Here is a 23,966-nt window from a genome sequence, read left to right as displayed (position 1 = left end):
TACACATTTTTAAATTTTGAAGCATACATAAAGTAAGCATGACATATTACACACTAACCAAACACTAGTACAAATACAAAAGAAAGAAACAAATCCCAGTAAAACTCATATTTTTCTCAACTTCCCTCGTACTACCTGAATAGAAATAATCCGATTTTCCCCTAATGTTCTATATTTAGTATAAATAATTCATTCGTTCATTCATTCAACAAATACTTGCCACCTACCTGCTCCCAAAACTTGTAGTTTCATACATTTATGCAGTATCCATCTTTTATTCATCTATTTTTCCATCTACAACTTAGAAACATACCTGTAAACTTTCCCTTAAACCATCACACTAGAAATTAGCTAATAGAAGTAAAAGATATTAAACTTCTTCTATTATTATTAATATCTCTCCTAAAATTTATTAGCCTCTACTGTATTCTGAGGTGACGTGATACCCCTTAGAACATTACAAGACACACATAAAACATGAATTACAGATAAATCTTTCACTTTGTAAAAGAATTCTTACCTTAACAGAATATTCACTGAAGGGTTCTTTTTGAAATTGGCCCCTTGTGAATTTAATGTTTTGTTTTTCTAAAAACTAAACTAAAAAAAAAAAAAAATTCTTAGAAATATTTCTTAACTAAAAGGAGGTTTATGTTTGCTTCAAACATTAAAAAAAAAAATTATTTAGCCAGGATGAGAGAGATACTACACAAAGGAAAATGGAGAGGTAGTAATTATCAAGTAACCTAAAAACATCCACAGGCAGAATGTAAACCAATTTTCATAACTAGCTCTCATATTTTTCTTTTTTAAATATCTGAACTGTAATTAAAAAAAAAAAAAGTTTTTCCTTATAACCAGTTTCAAACATGGGGAATCTTCTATGTTACTGAAAATCTGGCAGTTTATTTTTAATGGGTCCTTTGTGGTTTCCAACCACTATCTAATCCATGATATTAGTTGACTATAACTTTAAAAGTGTGTTTTCCATCCACTGAAAAAAACAGCAAGGCAGTCATTCTTAGGAAGACCATGGCTTCTGACTGATAGCATAAGAATACTTCCTATGAAAAGGCATAAAACAAGAAAGTGGACTTTAGAGTCAGTTGAGTTCAATAAACTACAAATTACCATATGTTTAATCACAACTATTTTCTGTTCCTTAAAAAAAATTATTGCTGCTTTCACAAAATAACACTTTTCACTACTTATTCTTATTTTTGCCCCGTAGCAGTAAAACTAACACAAACAACCAGAGGCTTCGCTTAGATTCAATATTCCAAATTGTAAGGTGAAAGGATCTCTAGGGATTCTCTAGACTCTAAAATTTTAGGAATTAAAGGCTGCATTCTTAAAAAGCAAGCTTTTTATCTAGAGTGAACAAAATTATTTCATTACTGGACTTTGAACTAAGCAACATGAAAACATTCCTCAATAGTCCCTTACACATTTTCTATTTCTCTTTAATAAATAAAATGTATTAGAACCCCTTAGCAAGAATATACTAAACCTCACTAAATATTGCTTAGTATGAAGGAGACTGTCCCTCTGCCAAGATTATCAGGAACCAAATTCCGAAGATGCCAGGACAAAGGAGGATAGTGGATGTCCTTCAGATTCATTTTCCCACCTGACAGATAAAGAAACTGAGTCAATGAGGGGCCCAAAGTCTCCAAGATACTTGCAAGCAATAGGGCCACCAATTTTTTCTCTTCCACTACATCAAGCTGCTTCAATTGCTACATGGCCCAGAGTCAGTAAACAAAAAAATAGAAGAAAATAATTCCATTGCCAGGTCACTAAATAATTTGGAGCCCAATTTTTATTCTTCTTCTTCTTTGTAACACAACCTTATGTTCAGAAACTTACAGTTTAAAGTACATTAAGTAAAATCATGTCCATATGCAGATATGTCTTCTCCCATATGCATCTTAAGAAAATAACAAACAAAAAATAATTTATCGTCAGCCCCTAGAAAACAAAAACTGAAATTAAAAGAAAGAATGGAGTAAATCTAAATTGTATATTTTCATTCCTTCTAAAAGGATTAAATAACAGAATTCTAAATGGTTTGTTTGTACTTTCCATGCAATATGTAGATTAACCATGAAATTCTGTTTGGGACACTTTGACATCTGTTTTCAGTGCATTACAATGAAATCTGGGGACTTGATACATACATTTGCTGTAATAAAACTGTCACTAATCAGTGTTTTCCAAAATATTGCCCATAACTATTACTATTCAGTAGTCTCATTTGCATGATCTAATATTGTTGCTACATCATGTTTTTCCCCGACAATGTGTTAGCTGGTCCCAGGCACATGGTCTAAAATGGCTGCAAACCACTCACTAATCTCAGCATCTCTATACTACTCTGTACATACACATGCAGTCTGTCCTAGGATTGGGACTAATACTTCATCCGTCACAAATTATTTTTCCTGTTACTGGAACACCAAGGTTGAATTCACATCCTGAGTGTGAAAAACTCAACAACAATAAAGGAGCCCACACTGAGTAGGAAATTATGCCTCATGGGGCTTCTACCACAGGAGACACAACATAATCCCAACTCAGGAGTCCCTTCAGCAAATCCATAATGATGCTTTTTGAACAATGAATGCAGAGCCTTTCATTAGCTTCAACCATTTCTATGTACAAAACTAGACTGGTCCAGACTTTGAAATAGGGTCTATTTCATCTTCACTAGGGTTAATAAATAGCTGTATCAATGACAAATACCCAGAATCTCAAGCTCACAAGGTATTAATGCAACCTCCTAGATATTTGATTAAATAAATGTTTTATTTATTTAATTGCATACATCCGTGCATCATGTACAAAACATGGATCTCACGGGAAAGTAATTCTGAGTCAAAACGTGGTATTCACCAAAAAATAAAAACTTACAAAAAATAATTTGTTTACCTATACTGATTCTAAATGAATTCCATATTTCATCAGTACCTGGAACTATATTCATGTTGCTCAAGAGTCCAATATAATTTCATTTTGTCCTCCCATGAACTCATCTTAAACCTGAAATATGTTACTCTATACACATGTTTTATATTATACAAATGATGGATACAAAAAGCAGATTAATTGTAGGTCCTAATGCTGTGTTTGTTGGTACTAAGAAGTCATTCCAAATGTTCCAAAAGGGATTAATGTAGTATAACAAGTCTATTTAATTATTGTAAAACCAGTGATCCTCATATTACTATAAGCAGCTTTCCCCTTATTTGGAGACTGTAACTAGAACAGAAATTGTTACGTGGTAACTGCAAGTCACATCCTGAAACACTGATGCTTCATTATCAGGAGTAAAGAAACATATCAGCATCTCTGAGAGTCTACGAAAGGCAACCAGTATTTAAGATGTACGTTTATGCTTCATTTTAGGGTTCCAATGACTTACATCCTAAGTGTAAAGCAAAGCTTTTCAAATGCATCAGAAAGACCTAAAACCAAATTCCTCTGCCATCATTTTTATTTGTGTATCCCATGCATTTTTATTTTTTTGTATCCCATGAACAAACAGAATGGCAACTAAACACAAGAATGCTCTCAAAAAGAAAAAGCATGCCATGGATTATTAAAAATTATGTACCAAAATCTAAACAAGCTAATCAATGTTCTGATTCTACTCTGTGCACACCCTAGTTACCCTTTAACTAATGGGCAAACAGTGAAACAACTTTTCCTATTAACTCCTGGCTAGAACCCCTAGGTATATGATAAATATTATTATAAAGTACTTCACATAGGAATATGATGCTTTTTTACAGTGCATCAGTGTGACCTGTGATTTAAGGTATTTCCCTTGAAGAGGCTATGGATATGCATTGATCTGTCCACCTGCCAAACGTGCTGTGTGAAGTGAATGAGGGGTGCAACCCACTTAACATGGAGAACCAAGCACCAGCCAGCTAGTTCCCAGGAATCTGAAGCACAAAGGTAGCTCCATGAGCACACGGACCCAATCAACCAGAGCCAATGAAGTCAAACACGGCAACTCCCAATCACAGTTTGGTAAGGAGAAGTAAATGTTTTAACCATTGCCCATTTGGCATCCAGTTGTTCTTAGTAAAAGTGAAATCACTCTACTACACAATAAATATTAACTTCTTTTCTCTAGAGCTTGTTTAATTATTTAATTTTCTTAAAGGCATAAAAAGGAGACATAGAAAAGACTGACTGAAAGGAGAAGAAAGTTAAATGGCAATAAAATCAAAATAATTCACATAACCAATTAAACAATTTGAGGTTTTGATCCAACTAAGGGTTGATTTTAAATGACATGTTCAGACTTTAGAGTACAAAAGCCAGCAGCTTGCTCCTTTGAAAGAATGATCCAGCCTAGCCACATCATCATCACTTCTGTCCAACCAAATCTAAAACATAAGTGTACTTCTCCCAAATGTTGGCAACTTAATTTTTTGTACATGAAAGTTTTATCCTTTACTGGAGTGCAATGAATTACAAGTACTCACTAGGACACCCTTTAGTCAACACTAAAGTTATTTATTCAGAGAGCCATGAATAAAATTATTTTATTCCTTCTTTCCAAATACCTCTACAGTGATCAAGAACTTTTTTCTCTGGTAAATCTGAGAAGTATTTCCAAAATTATATAGCTAATTTTAATTTAAATGGGTTCTAACAACGAACTAACTTCACATGCTGACATTCTGAATTTTCACCAATCAACATTGACACACACCACAGTGATTAGGACTGTTATTTTCTCTTTGGAATGTCTTATCATGGGAGATCCATATAAACTAATTGATGTACCCTCATCCCAACATTCAATCATTTCTTCTCTTCACTCTTGAAGTCTTCTTACAGCATATTCCACCATTTATAGTAATAATGGCTATTATTAATATTACTGCTTTTACTTACATGAATTATTTCAATTAATCCTAAAACAGCCCCGTGAAGTAGGCATTTTAATCCTTATTTTATAAGACAGAAAAATCAAAGTATCTGGAGCATAAGTGACTTGACCAAGGTCACATAGCTGACAAAAGGCAAGACCAGAATTCAAAATGCTGGATTCCAGGAACACACTGTCTGTTATAGACTGAATGTGTATTACCAAAATTCGTAAAATGAAATCCTATACCTTAAAGTGATGGTATTTGGAAGGTGGGTCTTTGGAACATAATTAGATCAAGAGGGTGGAGCCCTCATAAATGGGATTAGTGCCCTTAAAAGAGAGGCCATGGGACTATCTCACTCTTCTCTGCCCTGACAGGGTACAAGGAGAAGGCAGTCTGCAACCCAGAAAAGGCCTTTGCCAGAACTCAACCAGACAGGCGCCTGGTCTTGGACTGCCAGAATTGTGAGAAGTAAATTTTGTGTTTATAAGCCACCCAGTCTGTTATGTTGTTATAATAGCCCACAGTAAGGCACTTTCTGTGCTCTGCAAAACCCAAGAAGACACAAAGAAGGGAAATTTGCTCAACTCCAAGAGAAATCCAAACTCAAAGGATAACAGAATAATTTAAATTACATATTATTTACTCTTTAGTACATGAATAAGCCGACTACCTTATTTCCTGCCACTTCTCTTTTCTTGTAACTTCAGTACTCCACTTCCATTCCCTACAACATACTCACACGTGTGTGCATGCCTGCACACAGACTCACACACAAACAGCACCCACCAATTATCCATGGTTCTCTTTAACTCCACAGTTTAGATCACTTTAAAAGTCTTTCAAGGGAAGAACTGAGGCAGACGTCTGGAGAAAATCATAGACGTTTTTAAGTCCTTTGGGGCTGGTTGTTGCTCTCATACCACAGTCCCACTGCCATGTGGCCCATTATTAGCCCACTAACCACATCCAAACACAGCTCCAGGTTGGCCTTACCACTGGGCTGCCAATGAATGAGCAGAAAGGCAAGAGGGATGTTTCCCACTCTCAAGTGGTCTTTATAGGAAAGGAAAGGAAAATTGGGCTACTAACTAAAATCAGATTCAGTGCATTTCATTCGCCTTTCCTCCTCTGCTCCATGGGATGCTGCATTATCAACGTGATTAATTCCTGAAGTGTTAAAATTCCTTGGTCTTGTAAATATTCCTGGAGAGGAAAACAGATTAAAGCAACAACAACCCAAAGAAAAAGAGAGCACAAAAAAGAAAAGAAAAAAGAAAACTTCTCACCTGCTCTTTGCAGATATTTTTAAAATGGGAATAAAGAAATCTTAAGCTATTCCCAAGGTCTAGTGCCTGTACCACATTGTCCCTCATCTGTCAGTGTATCCACACACATGCATAAACAGTATGCGAAGTACAAGGAAGGAAATGCACATTCTAACTTAAACTTCCTTTTTTCCTCTAATAATTTAAAAATAAAATGTAACAGCTTGAATTTTAAATATTTAATCTGGCAAATATAGGAAAAATCATGAACTATAATGTCATATTTGGCAAAGAAAAGTTTCGTAGGATAAAAATATCTGTGTTTTAACATTTTAGAAGACATTTCCAATATTTTAAAAATAAAATTATTTCACTGCTTTAGAAGAGAACGGAGGTAAAATTCTCTATTTCTGCACATGAGGTTTTCATGAAAAGTAGAAAAACAATTTTATATTCATTGGAATAGTTAATCTTACATACTGGCAAAGGGCCCACTGAAATAAAATCTTCATATTTACTAATGGTTCACTACTATTTCATGAAATTTAGCTATTTAAAGGTTTCTCTTAAACTATAATATAAATTATAAGATAATATACATGAGTTACCAGATTACTCTCATGTTTAAATAGTCTTGTTTTTATCCTGCATGTCTAGTGTATACATTTTTTCCAATACCGGGCAAAGATTTATAGTGTGAAGTTTCAAAATCGGTTGTTTTAGGACTTATACGTTAGCAACCAAATGTGTAAATAAATTTGCCACTTTAGCCCTATATAATGACAGTAAAATATTTTTATTATAACAACTGAAAATGCTGAAAAGTAATTGTTAGGGAAACCATAGTATAAAAGGCTGAAAAGTCAACCTCAGAGGAGTGGGGAATAGGAAATTGTGATATGTATCATCATAAAACACAGACATCGAAAATCTAAGCAGAATCAATCCAGAGCCCTCCAAATTCCAGAATACTATCCCCCACCTCTTGTAGCAAGGAGTGCTTCAAATTTGTCCCCATCACTGTCAGCAAACAAAAGAAATTCACTTCTACAGCCAGACCATGTCAAACAGAAGACATAGCTGCTGAGAGGGACGCCTTGAATCCAATGGTGTGTAAAGTATGGGCTGGGGCCTTTTTGTCAGCTATTACCATAAAAGAATAAGAGGAAACAGTGACATTACTACACAATAGAAAGGTCAAACAGCTTGCAGCCATTCCATGACCCAGACAAGCCAAGGTCAAGGGATTCAGGTAGCAACTTAGCCAGGGCATAAGTTACAGCACAAATGAATTGTTTTAACACATCAGCTTTGGTCAATTAAACCTAACAAGGCAAGTTGCATCACGTAGCAGGGTTCCTGACACCAAGGCCAGAAGCTGAGACCGACCTCATAAAACAAGGCTTTTAACATAGCATAGCAAATTTAAGGTAATCCATCCAGAAACTGCAGATGTCAGAATAATAAAATACAAGTTGTCCTAAGCAAGAACATTTTTCACACTTTAGAATTGGCTAATAGAAGGGTATAGACTTCATATTGACATTCTCATGTTATTAACATAGGCATAAATATAATCCCCTACTTATATGAATTACAGAATATGCACTATTTCAAATAACTTTTTTAACATCTGTACTTATGACTAGATTTTGTCCTATGAATTTACATTCATTGATAACACGAATACATTTCTGCATGCATTTTTTTCAATGTGTACAGAAAATTAGGTTTTTTTTAATCTTTTCCTTTATTATATTATCAGAATATATATTACTGTCACTGAATATTAACTGGTGTTTGTTAAATGCTTTTATGTAGTTTTATGGGATATATATGTATTTTAGAAGTCAATAAGTAATATTTATTCTATTTCCCACCTTGAGAAATAGTTAAAGCTAACTAGAATTTTAAAACAACTATTTAGCATTAAAGACTTTTTTTCCTCAAAGGTAATTCTTACTTTATTTTGTACTTGTTTAAACAAATTTTATTTCAACTAATTTGTGCTTCATCAATAACTTACTACAGGCTCTGAACTGCCCTAAAATGGGATTCTGAAAATATACAACCTCCAGGCAACTTTCAGCTAGTAAAATTACTTCATCCATCACCCCATATTTTCAATTATATAGTCTTTATTCAGAGTTCTTTAATTTGACTGTGATTCATCAATGCAGTCCTGTTTAAACTATCATCATAAACAGAAAATGTATGTCTGTGTGTTTTATTATAAACAGTATATTTATGCACATGAACTGTTTGCTTTCTCTTCTTAAAATATTGCTTCATTTAAATTTTGAGGATTTTTCTTAAACATATGCATAGCCTTCAATTCAGCCTAAACGTCTTCCTATCTCATTGGTTAACTGGTAGCCATTCCTTCCAATTTTCTGAGTAATGGAGCAACCAAAAAGCATAATTATTCAAGTTCCATCACTCTCACGTCTTGCACCGTTTGGTCAATACACACTAATCCCACAGACTCACTTCTTAGTACACAATCTTGAGTTTTTGCAAGTTCTCTGCAACTCGATAATTTATTCTCTATCCCAAATCCCAACAATTGAATTTAGTTAGATTAACCACATCTCATAATCAGGGTTCAGGGACCTAAGAATGTACTTTCATCTGAGACAGCGAACTTCACTGCCACAGAAAAGTGAGCATGATCAAGAGGAAGCGTCCCCTCTTGCTACGCTTGGCTCTGAGGTATGCTGCTGTAATGACTCCAGTTTCCGATCCCATAACCACTGGTCCTTGAGATTTCTAAAATTATTCCTCCTCCACAAGGATGGAGGGGGGTGGAAAACTTGCTTTGAACATTATGCTGGCTAATCATTTGCTCCAATGTACTATATACACTGAAAAACTCAAGTGCCACACGTTTTACTCTCATCAGCTTCAAACCAGAAATGCTACTCTTTCATGAACTAAAGAGAAGTATTTACCCAAAACCTAGTTTCAGAGTAAGGAATCCCTGTTGCTTTGGCCCATAATTTTCAGATATTCAATAATGAGCTATTGTAATGAATATTTCATATGCTATTTCCACTCTCTATAAACCTTCAGCTACAAACAAAACAAGAATTATTCCTTTGATTATAAAGTCAGTTATCATGTAAGTCTCTCTGATGACAGAAAAGAAAACCAATTTATCTCAGTTCTTAAGAATTTCAGAGAATTCTGACTCAGGCTCCCTTTGGGTCTCTCGCTCTTCAGGTGCTGAAATTCTAACAGGTCAGCAAAGATGGCAACAGGAGTGTCCGAAAACAAATCAGGATTTTTTTTTTTTTTTCCAAGCCTACTGGCAGACTTTTCAGTTTAACCTAACAAGATGAATGCTTATGAAGAGAAAGACCTCACTAAATTGAATATCTTGGGTGGTTGTTTCATATTAGAGTGCCAAGTTCAAAAGGAAAAAGTTAATGGAGATTAGAACTTTAATTTCCGTTTGGCAACTTCCTCCTAAGTTCCAAATTTAGGGAAAAACAACTAAACAAGTTTTTAAAAATCCTAGTAAATCTTTTACAAATCTATATTACTTCTGTTTGGATGTGTTTATTATATACCACTCTAGAAAACAGAAACTTAAGAACTAAACCAGTGGCAATAGTTGGCCTCTATAAAGAGCTCCTGTCCAACCCTAAGTCTCATGGTACACACACTTTAACTGTGTCTAACAGGTAGTCACCCCTTGGGAAACCTCAACCATCATCTCCAGCTGTTGCAATGCTCAGTTCCCCAAAATTACCATTATTCTTGAACGATGAATATGATTTTGGTTCTCACGTATATGGAGTTATTTGGAGTTATTTTACCACCAAGAGACATAGCATAGTACATTTGCAAATCCAAACACACAAAATCTAGATAAATAGTTTTTATTTCAAAATGTAATGTTGTGTATATAAGGGGAGGGCATAAGATGAAGAAAGATGCCTAATGCTATCAAATAGGATATCTTATCAACCTTTGATGCCTCTACAAAATAGTACACTAACTGGTTTTTTAAACATTTAAAAATCATAATTATTGTAACAAATGAACTTGCTCACTCTCTCCCTCCCCCACCCCTCCACTTCCCTTTGAAAAATGAGATCATATTAGCAGCAATGCAAGAGCTTAGTTTGCCATATCAGAACACAGATGCCAAGCTTTCCCAGCTGGCAACCAGGGCCTCAGCATTTAACTCTTGAGCTGACTGGCAAAGCTATCTTGTGTCAGGGTCATCATGGCAGAAACAGTGAACTTCTGGCCCCTTGGATTCTGTTTTCTTCTTATCAGTGAGAAAATTGCTAAGAATCTTATCTCACAATATATGTTCCACAAAGGTCTCATTAAGCCAAGGAGCAAGACATGCCAATAAGAGCCCTTCTTTATCTTCTGAATTGTGTATAAGCAAGAATGCAAACAAATGTGCACTGGAGTTCATGAGTTCACTCAAGGACAGGGTGCTAGATGGGAAAACTTAACAGGGTTCCCCTAAACCAAACACGCATACCAAGTATTTCTCCTACACACAAACTTCATGCTCTCTGAGCATTTCACAGTGCAAGCACACCAAATTGTCCTGCAGAGCAGCCTCATTTTAACAAGTTATGAAAGCTTATTTTTCCCCTTAATGGGAAATACCTGCAAATGAAGTGAAATTTATTAAAATGTTAAAATGTGCTGTCAACTTGCAAACAATTATCTACTTAAGCTTTTCATAAAGAAATAATTGTTACCAAAAAAGGATTCTGAAACCCAGTTACTAAAGGAGGAAAATAATTCTTAGCATTTGCTTCCTCACTAATGACATGTGACAACCAGGAAGGGTTCTATTTCAAAAACAATGATTACAATTTCGCGTGTAAACAAGTCACATTTTTCACAACTTCGATGTATATCTCAATTATTTAATATTTAACAATAAAACAAAAGTTGCCAAAGATGGATCCCAATTTTAAAAGTTCAACAAGGCTAAAGGAAACTACTTGTTCATGATAGCAATGAGGTTGCTGAACTCTGTGCAGCTCTCCAAAACATGTTTAATAAGAGTGCAAAGTACAGTCCAAAAATCACTTAGCTGACTTGGTTTAAACTCTAATCTGTTAAATTCATGACAACAGTTACTATCTCTTGAGATCTTTAAACCTCTTGGTATGTTGTGACCTCTCTCTGTCTTCAAAAACCCTTCCCTGCCTAAGAGAAAGCCCAGTCGCCCCCAACAACACCCCCCCCCCTTCTCTTCAGACAGGACACAGTCTGGCGACTCAAGGCCTCCCATAGGCCAGACTTCCTTCTGTGCAGCCCTTTGGGTAGAACTGCTAATCCTTCTTATTAATTAACGAGATAATGGTGGTTAACTGGAAAGCAATATTAATGTTAACTATCTAGGAAACTTCAACCAAAATTATTTTAGCCTTTTGGTTGTTTGTCCAGGTATGCAGAATTGTGCACTGAGAATTTGGTAACATTTGATGCATAATTGAGAAATTCAGGAATGACTGATTTATACCAGACCTTAACATGTAGGTTACCCCATTAAGGTTTTCTTTCTTTCTTTCTTTCTTTCTTTCTTTCTTTCTTTCTTTCTTTCTTTCTTTCTTTCCTTTTTTTTCCACATTCACACTATTTTACATTACCAAACAGAAAGAAAAGTAAGGTCTTCTCAACATGTTTCTATAAAACTTGAAAGTGTGGAAATTGAGGGAATTAGAAATTGCATAAGAAATAAGAAGTGATGTGATTGAAAAGCAACAGTCAGTCAGAATGGATGCATCATACCCCACTAAGTTCAGCGTATCAACCATACACTTGCCATAGTGTACCCCACATCTTACAGGACACTATGTCCCAAGAAGGTATGTTGTGCAAGGATTGCCTGGGTTTTGTTTTGTTTTGTTTTGCTTTGCTTTCATGAATGCAATAACAAAGACAATATGGGGAAATAGGTACCACCTGCCCAAGAATCACTGGACATCTTTAATATCTTTGGGAAAATGGACGATACTTTAGAGCTATTTTTCCTTTAATATGTCACAATCTTAGAAAGAAAAAAAAAAAACCTTAAAAAAAAAAAAAGGAAGGGTTTTATATTAGCTAAGGTTTGCTGCAGCAAACAAGCAAGCAGCTTTCATTCAGGGATTGTCAAAAACTTTCCAGTGTGCCCACTGCAATGCGGATGCCAACCAACGAATCAAAGGCATTCAGCAACTAGACAAAGAGGGTCTGATGCCAACCTCGGTGCCACTGGCAACCATTATTGGCATCAAACACAGTGTCTGCCTTTTTTTTCCCTCTCGCCTGGCACTTCACAAACAAAATGGCGGTTCTTGTAGCAACGAAACAGCCGAAGCGCAGCCCTCTGAATCAATAACATCAAATGATTTTATGGATTTAAACACAGTTATTCCCAGGTGATATGTACATTTTAGGTAAAATGGGGGAGCATGTAATTTTACAAACAGCTATATTAAACATGACCCTTTACTAATGTAAAGAATAGTAAAATGGACTGAATTGCGGGTCAACCAGACTATATGCATAGAAGAAGCTGAATAACAAAGACATTGAGCTTTAAAGAAAATACTGCCCTGTGATGTAAAAGCCTATTAAACTATATATCAGAAATGATTTCAAAATTTATAAATTTTCCCCAAAACCATATCAGATGCAGATGTAGCATTATAGTTTGTGTCAAAGCTCTAGTAACTCTTTCCATATTTCAGAAAAGATGAGGCTGCTGGGCATGAAGAAGGAAAAAAAAAAAAAAAGTGTGGGTTGAACCAAAAGAGAAAGAGGAAGAAAGAAAAGCATGGGAAGTTGGTCAACAATGGAACTTTATTATATTGGTCTTTATTTCATCTTCCAGAAGAGATGCAGAATGTGATCTTGTATAAATAACCAAGAGGACTATTGACATTTCTAGATCTGGAAATTGTCAATATATTGTAACATCACTCCACACTGCAATGCGGATGCCAACTAACAAATCACAGGCATCCTGAGCTAAACAAAGAGGGTCTGATGCCAATCCTGGTGGCAGTGGCAACCATCTTTGGCATTCTCCCTGTTCTTTCTCATGTTTTTCTCCTAGTCGTTTAGAAGTGGAGAGAGAGAAAAGGGGGTAAGGTAATTTTGCTGCTCTTTCTGCTGCAAACATTGCATTTTTCCTCTCTGATTTTTCTTTCATGTTTTTCTTCTTATACTTCTTCACCTAATTTATAAAACAGACTTAGGTAGGTTTTCATGTACTTAGAGGAGAAATAAAAAGTCATGATATACGTGGCTCTCTGACCGACTACACACTTACTTTTAAAACCTGCCTTTTTTAATCAATTGCACTGCAAAATGACATAATTAACCTACACTTGACAAAGAAAAAGATATAAATTTGGAAAAAGAGAAAACACAAAAGCACCCTGATGTGACTTTTTCCAAGAAAGATTCACCAGATGTTAAGAGGAAATCATGCAGGGTCAGGTAGCAGAGGATACACATTATTAGATACACAGGGTAAAATGATAAAAGGTTCTTACAAGAGAGAATGCTGAAACAACAACAAAATCGACATTTTATCTGAAAATATGGTCTCCAAGAGTTGTTTAAAACTTTATAATTATCATGAGCAATGGTACAATGCAGAAAGCATTTATGCATTTTTTTCTTTTTTCAATCTATCTTCACAAATCCAAAGGATACGTTCTTTATTGTCAGTTCATCAAAACTAAGAGAGTTGGCTGCTTGCCCCAGGAGTAAATATGCATGCATGCACACCTCAAGGACTAGCCTTCAAGCTAGTTAAAATGTGAGCAGCAGTGAGGTGGTTGGAAATCTTCTCTCTATGTATTAAAAAGTTACATGACCCACTTTTTAAAACTTTACTTCCAGCCATAATTTTCACAACATAGTAACAACACATTTATAGTCAATCCAACACATATATACAGCCCACCTTAAAAATGTCACCTCCTAGACAGCTGTCAATCAAATTAAGTGTCATGTGTTAATGAGCTTTTATTTTAGGACACACAAGATGAAAATATATTTTCCCCAAACCATCATTATTCAGACTTTAGTTCTTAAATGCATGGAAATAGTAAATGCAATACTTTAATTTTAAAGAAAATACAATATTTCCAAATGAGTGATATCCAATACCATTATTTAAAATCAGACTAAAAAATTTTAAATGACATTTCAACATATTTCTAAAACTATATGAAGGAAATATCAGGACAAAAAGCATTTAGTAAATACCTAGATTTCTGAGTCAAAAGAGTAATTTTATATTTTACTTTTTAGGATGATAATAAAGGACACAGCAATTTATTAAATCCCACATTTATATAACACCATCATATAACTGTCTGCCACCTGGCAATCTGCAGGCCATTTTCTCTCCCACCAGGCCAAGTTCGGAAATGACCCACCATCTGTGGCAGATCAAACTTCAGGACACTTTTGGTATGCTGCTTTTTTAAATGACATTTTACTATGGACTGTTATTAATGCAAAGACATCTATATCTTGACACACTGACTTGAAGAAAAGAAATTCTCACCTACTTAAGGAAAATGTCTTTAAAAAAGTAAAAATACTCTAAAGCAATATCACCTATCTGGAATTATAGAGGCAACATTTATAACTCTTTATCGGGTTTTTAAAAACATAGGTAAGATATGCGGTTTCTACATTCTTTTTGAGATTTATTTTAAACCAGTGTAACCAGTCCACTTTCTGTTTTTGTCCTATAATGTTCCTTAAGGAAGGCTATAACTTCTCTCCTTTGTAAGTTTTATGAATTTACATTCAATTAAACTAACAATATAAAGTGTTCCCAAGTCACTCTGGAAAAATATTATACACTTCTACACAAACAATAATATTCTATTACATCTATAGCGAATATTGCATAATCAAAAGTAGGTGTTGATGGAATATTAAAATCAAATAAATCTAGGTCTATGTAAGATTATGCTTTGATAGTGGCTATCTTAAGCATTTTACAATAGAAAATGTTAATTCTATTGTTGGTACCAATAGCACTAGATTTCTGAACAAAGTTCACTAACCTCGTTAGTTATGAGGCTAATACAAAGATTATTAAATAGCGGTTTCACTATTCATAAATAAAGTTACATTTCCAAATTAGGAAAAGATGACTAGGTACAAGAAATCTAGCCTAGCATAGAAAGTAAAGTGTAATAAACTATATGTTATAGACTACTCTGTGTTACTCATGTGTAAAAAACGCATGTCTTTTGGTCTGTCTTTAAACACCCAAGCCTATCCAGGTATGAAAGCTCCGTGTCTATTTACTTGACTCACACATGGCAGTGGACATGTGAATGGAAGTGGGCATACCACTGTACCCAAAGAGGGCGGAGGACATCTAGGGACCTTGAGGACCATCTAACCCAAGCCAGATATTCCGTAAGCGAGGTTTGTGGAAAGTGTTTGCCATGCTAGAAGAAAGAATGATCTGCTCCTACCTTGCTCCTGCACGTAGTATGCCAAAAACAAATCAAGCTCCTTAACTGATACTGTGATATGATGTGGCTGGACACAAAGTGCTGGGTTTGTGCAATGTGGGGATTTCATGAGCCGCTCTCCATCGGTACTTTCCAAAGGGATGCCTTTGAACAGGATCACCATGACTAGATCCAGACGCCAGACTTTGTCTGCCTGTCGCAGGCAGTCGATTCTCCTAATCTTACCCTTCTGGTCAGGATTGGATAAGACACAGCACGGGTGCTTCTTGCCAGTCACGGTGAGCACAAAGTCCTCTCGGTACTCCTGGCGGATATCTTTGCGTAGTTTGGCCAGGAGCCTGGATGCCCACTTCTGTTTGATTTCAGGCTTTTCACTGAGAAGCTCATCTTTGACTGCTCTTTCTTCATCCTTTGACATTCGCTTCTCATGCTTTTTAAAGTACTTGCGTTTTCGAGCCTGCAGGTTGAACCAAGTATAGGCGATTGCACGGACATGTGGAAGAAGTGCCTCGATGAATGGGTGAAATTCATCCTGTAGAAGACAGGGAGGAAAAAAGAGGTGCATAGTCAGTTTAATTTTAAATGCTCAAAAAATAAGACCACAATGCATTCCCAATTCAGTACAAAAAGTTATGCATGAAAATAGCATTCTTTTCTTATTTAAAATGATCAAAATAGCAGGACAAGAAGAGAATAAAGAATGTCAAGCTGCCCCCTCTCCACCAAAATTCACAAGTTGATTCTACCTCCTACAAAGAAAATAAGGTTTTATTTCGTATTTCCGCTCTGGCCCCATCCCCCTCATGCTCACCCCAATGCCATGCATTCTACATTCTTTAAAACATATGCAACCAAGGTGCTTGGCACCTAATTTAATATTTAAACATTTGATTGACCAACTAACACTATGCAGTACCATTTTACAAAGAACACAGTGAATTTTTTTTTTTTTTTTTTAAATCGGAGCAGAGCTGTTCAGAAGGCAGGAGCGATGCCACAGTTCATTTCTCTTCTCTGTGGCACAGAAACACAAAGCATATAGATGCTCAGTGTAATGCCACACAGTTCCCGCTTTTGGAGCATGCTCTCAGCAAGAGGCTGCTGGTGGCACAAAGAGCATGCGCCATTAAACTTGATCCATTTTCTTATCAAACGTCCAACATTCCAACACTGAAACAGCACCATTCCAAGAGTGGTAACTAGAGAAACCGGTATACAGTGAGGGAAAGTGGGCAAAGGACACAGCCTGTGGTATCAGTGTCCTGAACAGAAGGTTTCCATACTTTGAGCAGTGCATTCTCTCCCCGCAACACCAACACCAGCTCCCAACACACAACACGCCTTCTCTCGGTCTCTCATGCTCTCTCACTGACACACACTCTTGCATTTTTAAACAGAAGTTTTTAAAGTTGAAAACAAAAATTACATGAATGTTCTTTCAGTAGTTTTCCTATAGAATATGAAGTCCCACAGAGTCAGTTAATTTGTTAACTGATCACATGAGTATGGCAATTATTCTAAACCCCTTAAAAATCAATCTGAGGTGAACAATGAAAAATGGCAACTTGGCACCAACTTTACATTCTTTGTGTCTCTGCATGCTGTGGCAAGGGACACCAGGAGTGCACGGCTGGTCAGTTACTGCTTTTGTGGAATCCATACAATTCATTTGCCACAAAGATGAATTATCGGACAGGACTCCGGTGCACGTATGTGTTGTTGTGAATCCTCAAATGCACACATCTTTTGATTTCAGTGATTTACCTTTAGGTAAATTCCTGTCTGTTTCATACAAGCCTTTTTTTAAGGGACGGAGCAGTGAGGTATGACAAATCATCTCTACCTACAGATATTTCAAGTTTCAAATATAGTCAGTGTTTCCCTACTGCCTGACTTAGGTAGAACCTATCTTATAAGCTTAGGTCTATTGCTGTTCAGAAAAAGAACATAACGTCCTCTGCGTGCACACTGTATATATGCAATAAGCCAAGATCTGAAGCAAAGGAGAACTTTCACTGTGACCATTTTTCTGATCACATTGACTACACTGTCATGCCAACCACAGAGCAACTTTCTCTAACTGATTGTATCCCAAGTTAGAATTTACATACTCATGTTAGTCACCCTGAACTATATGGAATAAATTCTATTTAACCAGCAGACTGGCTAATTCCATTAGGTAAGATGATAAAAATAAACTAATGACACTCCAACAAAGGTGTCCCCCCTAAATTCCACATAGCTATAAATGTATTTTAAGCCAAAATTCAAAACTTTAAGGCTAAAGACTACAACATGTTAATAGCTTGCGGTTTCAAAGAACAGGGGTATGTCCCATTCAATCAATAATGTAGTTATCAAGTGTTTCAACATATTGCCGTAAAATGTTCCTACAGCAGAATAAGTATGAACCAAAATTTTATAACAATACAGAATGCAGATGATTACATCACAGCATGAGGCATAACCCAATGCCACAGAGGAAATCATTAAACCGATCAGCAGTTTCCAGTGGAGATTTGAACAATTCAGTTACTATGTGAGCACATTAAACTAGGCCATGGAAAGAGTTAAACCACAATCTGTTCTTTGTGTGGGAAGGCAGCCCTGCTCACAGCAACCACAGCCCATGATAAGACCTCCCTATCTTCATACACTTTCTGATGCCATGCTTTCAGCTTTCACTGTAACTACAAAAACTTTGTTTATCCGTCTTCAAAATATATGCAAAAGGAAAGCCTGGTCAAGGAAATGTGGACTTAAACGTGCTTTGGGAACTCACTTCCTATGATCTGACTTTTACTATGATTCATTGATATGACTAAAAAACATGTATATATGCATTCATAAACTAAAAATTTGAGAATGTAAAGAGTGCGTGGGGGAGCTTTGTTTCATTTTACCCTTGTCATGCTTCCTAAAATGCAATATTTTCTTAACAGATATTAAGCAATTTGGTACGACTTAAGTACTATGTCCTTAAGTACTATGTTCAGTGACATTTCATTTTGTTATAAAGACATCAAAAATATGTTTGAGTTGCAGTATTTAACCGTAAACATCATCTATTGTGAAATAAATCTCAAAATCTTAACAAGTTATCTTAAACAACCAAAATGCAAATTTGAAGGTTGAATTTGGAAACTCTCAGCCAATGCACACAAAACATTGTTTTTAACGTTTCATCGTGTTTGCTGTCAGTTACACCCAATATTGTTTTAAAATGTACATGTTTCTTTACTGATAAGTACAAGTAGAAAACTTTCTCAGGCCACCAAATTGCCTTATTAATATCTTTTAGGGCATCACTATTATAGGGATTCCTTTTAAGTGAATCACTTATTTGATAAGGAGACCTACACCCCCCCACACCAAAAAAAAAAAAAAAATTGTAAGTGGAGATTTGCTATATGTCACATACATTTTTGCATTAACATGTCTAAATGTCATCTCCCAAGTGTGATCGTTTTCTAATCCTGAGTAGCTATTGTAAGTGACATCAACATGGTACAGAGTAACTGTTCTCATTCAAGGGGGGGGGGGGTGGAATTAAGGTATTCATGTGTCCTAAAGTATTATAATTATAACACTAAATAATTATAAAAAATATTTTTAAAAAAAATCAACACATGTAAATGATTTAAGATCTAAAGGTTCTATGTTAAGGTAACTTACAAGCTTGTTCTTTCAGAATTTTTACTAAAATACATTGTCATTCAGTAATCCTTTCTCTTATAAAACTTCCTTTAGTTAGTCTAAATTGATAAGTGACCAAGTTACAAATTTCAAATATAAACAATCTAATTTGACTAGGCATATTTATTTTTCTTCATAGAAACAATGGTTTCCACGAAAGGGTAGAAAATTAGACCAATATAGTGGTGGAAAAGTAACTACTAGGTGTTCTTGAAGCATCATCATTATATAATAATTAATCATGGGGGGGAAGTACCTAAAGAATTGAAATGGCAATGAAAGAAAAAAATACTCAATTTCATTATGCCCATTAAAAGTTATACTATTGAGAGTTTATATTTGGAAAAAGTAAATATTAAATCATATGATAAGTCATAATTTTCCTTTTACATCTGATTTATACTAATGTATATATGCTGATTTCTACTGATGTACTGACACTCTGCATACCATTTTGCTAAATATCAAAAACTTTAATGATCACTCCTTGTAATTTTTTTTCTAAAACCTAGATACTTTATTGCAACAACTGAGATACTTTTTGAAAGTTTTCAACAAATTAAGAATGTTACTTTATTTTGTATTTGCACTTCCTAAAACATGTTGTGCTTCAGCTATAAGGCTCTTTACAATACAAAATTAAGCTACAGATCTGATACAAAAGTAACACTGTTAATGTGTCCTCACTTTTGCAATACCTTACATTACCTAAACAGTCACACTGAGATTAGTTAAATGAGAATTCTAGAGCTAAAATTTCTAGTATAGGCCTTAAATCCCCAATTTTAATACATCAACTCATTTATATTATTAAAATAGTAGAGAATATTAGTCATCATGAATTAGTGTCGGTAAGTGTATATCCTTGAATACTAATGTGATAGCTGAACAATTATGCTGTATATGCTCCGAACACTCCATATGTCAGTATGCTGAAATATTATTTTTAACTTAGCAAATTGAGATAAAACTAGTCACTTTTCTATACATATGTAGGGGAGACTAAAAATGCAATGTAATCACTAGGAGTTTTTTTTTTTTTTTTAAAGCCAATATTGGAAAATATAAATACAAAAAAGACATTTATTCAGGTGAGAATGTGATGCAGAACTTTGTTAAGTGAAAAGCTTACTTTGATTTGTTATATTTCATCCCAATGGAAAAATAATACAAATGGATGTAGCTTACCAGAAAGAGGGAAAAATTCCTGCTGATGTGTACTATTAAAGGTAACTTTTACAACTAAGGGCAATACATTATACCTGAAACAGTTTCATCATATTTGTTGGATATAATCATTGATAGCTTTTAAAATACAAATAACTCAGCAACCCATTTTTCCAGTTTTGTTAAATTAAAGTGCACGTTTACTTGCTTAAAATAGCCATATCTAAGTTAATCATACTCAGATGCCAAACAAAATATAAACAATAAAAAATGTGTCAGCCAAAAAGCTACAGGACTGTATCCAATCACTGAATAAGCCTTATCATTGTTTTCATCTTCATTCACAATTTATGAATGCCTCAGTCCTTTTGAATCACAATGGCTTCTAATTGTCATACAATTGAAATCTTAATTATTTGTCCATTTTTAAAATGCTTCATCGTGATTTTAGATGTTTTAAATTTTTTAACACACTCAAAACTAGCCAACACTTCTTTAGCTGTTGAGTTTTTATGCCAATGTCAAAGATGATAGTTCTCAGTTACCAATCATGACAAATACTCCTAAAAGTAAATTGTTCTATACCTTTAAAGACTTAAAATATTGCTTCAAATAACAATTCTGGGCAAAGCTATTTAATTACTTTATCAGTTGCTTAGTTCGCTAGGCAACGATGAAAACTGCGCCCAGGTAAGCCTATTCAGTCTCCTCACTTTTTCTTTTAACCGCCTGGTTGAAAGTGATATAAATTGTCTTTAAAAAAAAAAAAAAAAGTATAAGGCCAGTGTTTTATTTCATAACATTGTTCCTAAAGTCTTAGGATAATTTTCAAAGTAAAAAAATTAAAATGACCTTACTTTTCAAGCATTACTTTATGCCTTACGAACTACTCCCAAATATCGTCAAACGAACAGGTCTCCACAAAATGAACATGTCCTAAAAGTCCCTAAGATTCACCACAACCCACTAAACCCATGCCAATGTAAAGACTGCCTTTGTGCTATGGTCGCTGGAAGTCCCAAGTGTGGGTCACTATGGACCAGGATTTTAGGTCCCAAATGAAGCAAAGGAATGGGTCCCCGGACCACAACTTCGGACTCGCTTCGTCGCCCGCCCACAGCCTGCAGCAGAGTCCAGAGGCGCCCACACAGACTCGTGCTGGAGTCCCCTCGCCCAAGTTCACTGGCTGTTTTTTAAGAGCTCAGTTCCCCCCTAAAGCTTCTCTAAAGACCGAGTCCGCCTCTGAGCGCAAGCGGCCGAAAGAGCGGCAGACACCCTGGGCAGGGGTACCAAGCCACAGCCGGCACTTGGGGGGCCGCCTAGGGGCTCGCGCAAGCTGGCCTCGGCCCTGCCCACCCCCGACAGCCTTGCCCGGCCCTGGCGCCCGCTCTCCGTGCCCAGGGCGAGGAGCTGGGCGTGCGCAGCGGCCGTGGGCGAGGGGCCTTGCGCCGGCTCCCACGCCGTCCCGCAAAGCCTGCCGCCACTTCTCGGAGGGACTGGGATGTGCGGAGGTTAACTAAAGCCGTTAATTGTCCGCAGGACGAAAGAAAGAAAACAAAACAAAGGCGTCTGGGGCCAGAGAAAGCTCGAGAAAGTGATCGAGACATGTACCTGAGTGAGACAGATGGGAGAATACATCATGACTTCGCCTTAAAACGCACTTTCCCGGAGATGCCCAAGAAAATCTTCGAGAAGCAAGAATTTCATCTATTCATTTTACAGTCATCTGAGCCCCGCGATGCGATCAATCAGGACGGGGCTCTGCGCTGGATCACCGCAACTTCACAACAAACCCAGTCCTCCTTAAATAGCCAAAGATTCAAGTTCACTCGGCGTGCTAGATTTCCCGGGGTGAAATCCAATCTACACTTTTAACCCTCTTGCAGTCCGAGCGCGCTGGCCGTGCTCGCCGAGGCCGCTGCCGCCGCCGCCGCCGGTGTTAGCTGCTTTTCGCCTGGGTTTGGGGATTTGTTTTCTGTTTTGCAGTTGTTGTTGTTGTTGTTGTTGTTGTTGGGGGTTTGGGGTGCGCGAAGGTTCGGTGTGGGTTGGATTGGGGTGGTGGTGGATGGTGAAATGCTTTTTTAAAAAAGGCGGGGAGGGGGGCGCAGGAGGGCGGGCGGCAGGGAGAGCGAGGAGAATGTGTCACCGCGCTGGGAAAGTTCAAGGTTACAGCCCCGAACACTGCGGCAGGATCGCGGAGTGGTGATCGCAGGCTAAACTTTGCCGCGAGCCGACCATGTGTGTGCGCGAGGGGGAACGTGAGCGAGTGCGCGCGGGTGGCGGGGCGCGCGCGGGAGAGGGCCGGGTGGGGGCGGGGTGGGTGGGGGAGAAGGGAGAGGCCTGGATGAGGGAGGGGGCGCGAGCGCAGATCTCCCGGGCGGAAGAGTCTTGCGGAGCGCGGTCCCGGCTGCAGCCGCCGCCGCCCGCGCCGGCTCCTCAGTGCCCGCCCGCCGGCCGGCCCGCCCGCCTCGCCCCACGTCTGACCCGGCCGAGCGAGGAGGCGGCTGCTGCTGTTGCTGCTGCTGCCCACAGCCCAGGGGGATCGAAAGGATCTCCAGAAAAATCCCAAACGATAAATCCCGCTTTCCCGCTCGGCTCCAAACTCCTCTCTTTTCTGCTTTGGGCTCTTTTTTCCCCTCCCTCTCTTGCTTTCTCTCGTTGCAAAACTTGGAAGTTGAAAAATTCACCGGTTCCACCCTCTGGACCCCGCTCGAGCTCTCTCCAAATCAGACTTAAGGATTGTTTTATTATTTAATTACACAATCATCGCTTTACTCCTCCTCCTGCAAACGCGCATTCCTTTTGCACCAGCCTCTCCACACCCCCCGCCCCCCACCTTCCTCCTCCTCCTCCTGCTTCTCTTGCTCTCTCCACACACACACACCCCCACTTGTTAAAGGTATCATACCGGTGCAACGCTACTATGACTTTTTTTCCCCCAAAAAAATATAATCAGCCACCCTTCCTATGCCACCACACACATACACACACCCCAAAACCCGCCCTAGGAGAGGTATTTCGGCGCTCGCTGCGGACTCTTTAAGCCGCGGGAACATCCTAGTGGGAGAAGGACTGAACCGGTCTGGGCCCGAGAAAGGAACGAATGGAAAATTCCCTCACACCCAAGCCGCCCGGGGGCCGGAGCTGGGGTGCCGACACTTGCACCCGGGGCGGGCGCGGTCCACTGAGCCCGCGGCTGAAACGAGGAGGAGGGGGAGGCCAAGAAGGCAGTCGCCTGAGCGAACTTGGGTTTAAATAGTTGGGGCGCATCAGCGCGGACGGGGAGGACACGGCGCCCAGACCCCGGCCCCCAGTCCGAAGCCCTCGTTCGCGGGTAGGAAGCGGGGAGAAGTCCCTCCAGCGGGCGACCGCGCCCGGGACAGCTACAACCAAGTGGTGCTTCGCCGCGGTTTGCCGCCTTCCCTGGGGGTGCCGCGTGCACGTGGCCTCGCTAGGAGCGG

General features: G+C 37.7%; 1 protein-coding gene across 5 annotated transcripts in view; it reads right to left on the bottom strand.

Annotated features, from left to right (window-relative positions):
- Positions 1-23,245, bottom strand: part of Nfib (nuclear factor I B) — a 223,995-nt gene extending 200,750 nt beyond the window's left edge. For 4 of the 5 annotated variants that reach the window (XM_076845962.2, XM_076845963.2, XM_076845965.2 and 1 more), the window contains exons 1-2: positions 22,117-23,245; positions 15,643-16,174 (exon numbers count right to left, since the gene is read on the bottom strand). In XM_076845962.2, the coding sequence (XP_076702077.1) occupies positions 15,643-16,174; positions 22,117-22,146 (562 nt within the window). In that variant the 5' untranslated portion in view covers positions 22,147-23,245. The remainder of the gene's footprint in view (positions 1-15,642; positions 16,175-22,116) is intronic. The other variant, XM_076845966.2, reaches the window with a different exon arrangement.
- Between the last annotated feature and the right edge of the window lie 721 nt (positions 23,246-23,966).

The sequence above is a fragment of the Callospermophilus lateralis genome, chromosome 2 (genome assembly GCF_048772815.1).
Source record: "Callospermophilus lateralis isolate mCalLat2 chromosome 2, mCalLat2.hap1, whole genome shotgun sequence".
Lineage (NCBI taxonomy): Eukaryota > Metazoa > Chordata > Mammalia > Rodentia > Sciuridae > Callospermophilus > Callospermophilus lateralis.
This window is presented reverse-complemented; position numbering and strand designations above follow the sequence as displayed.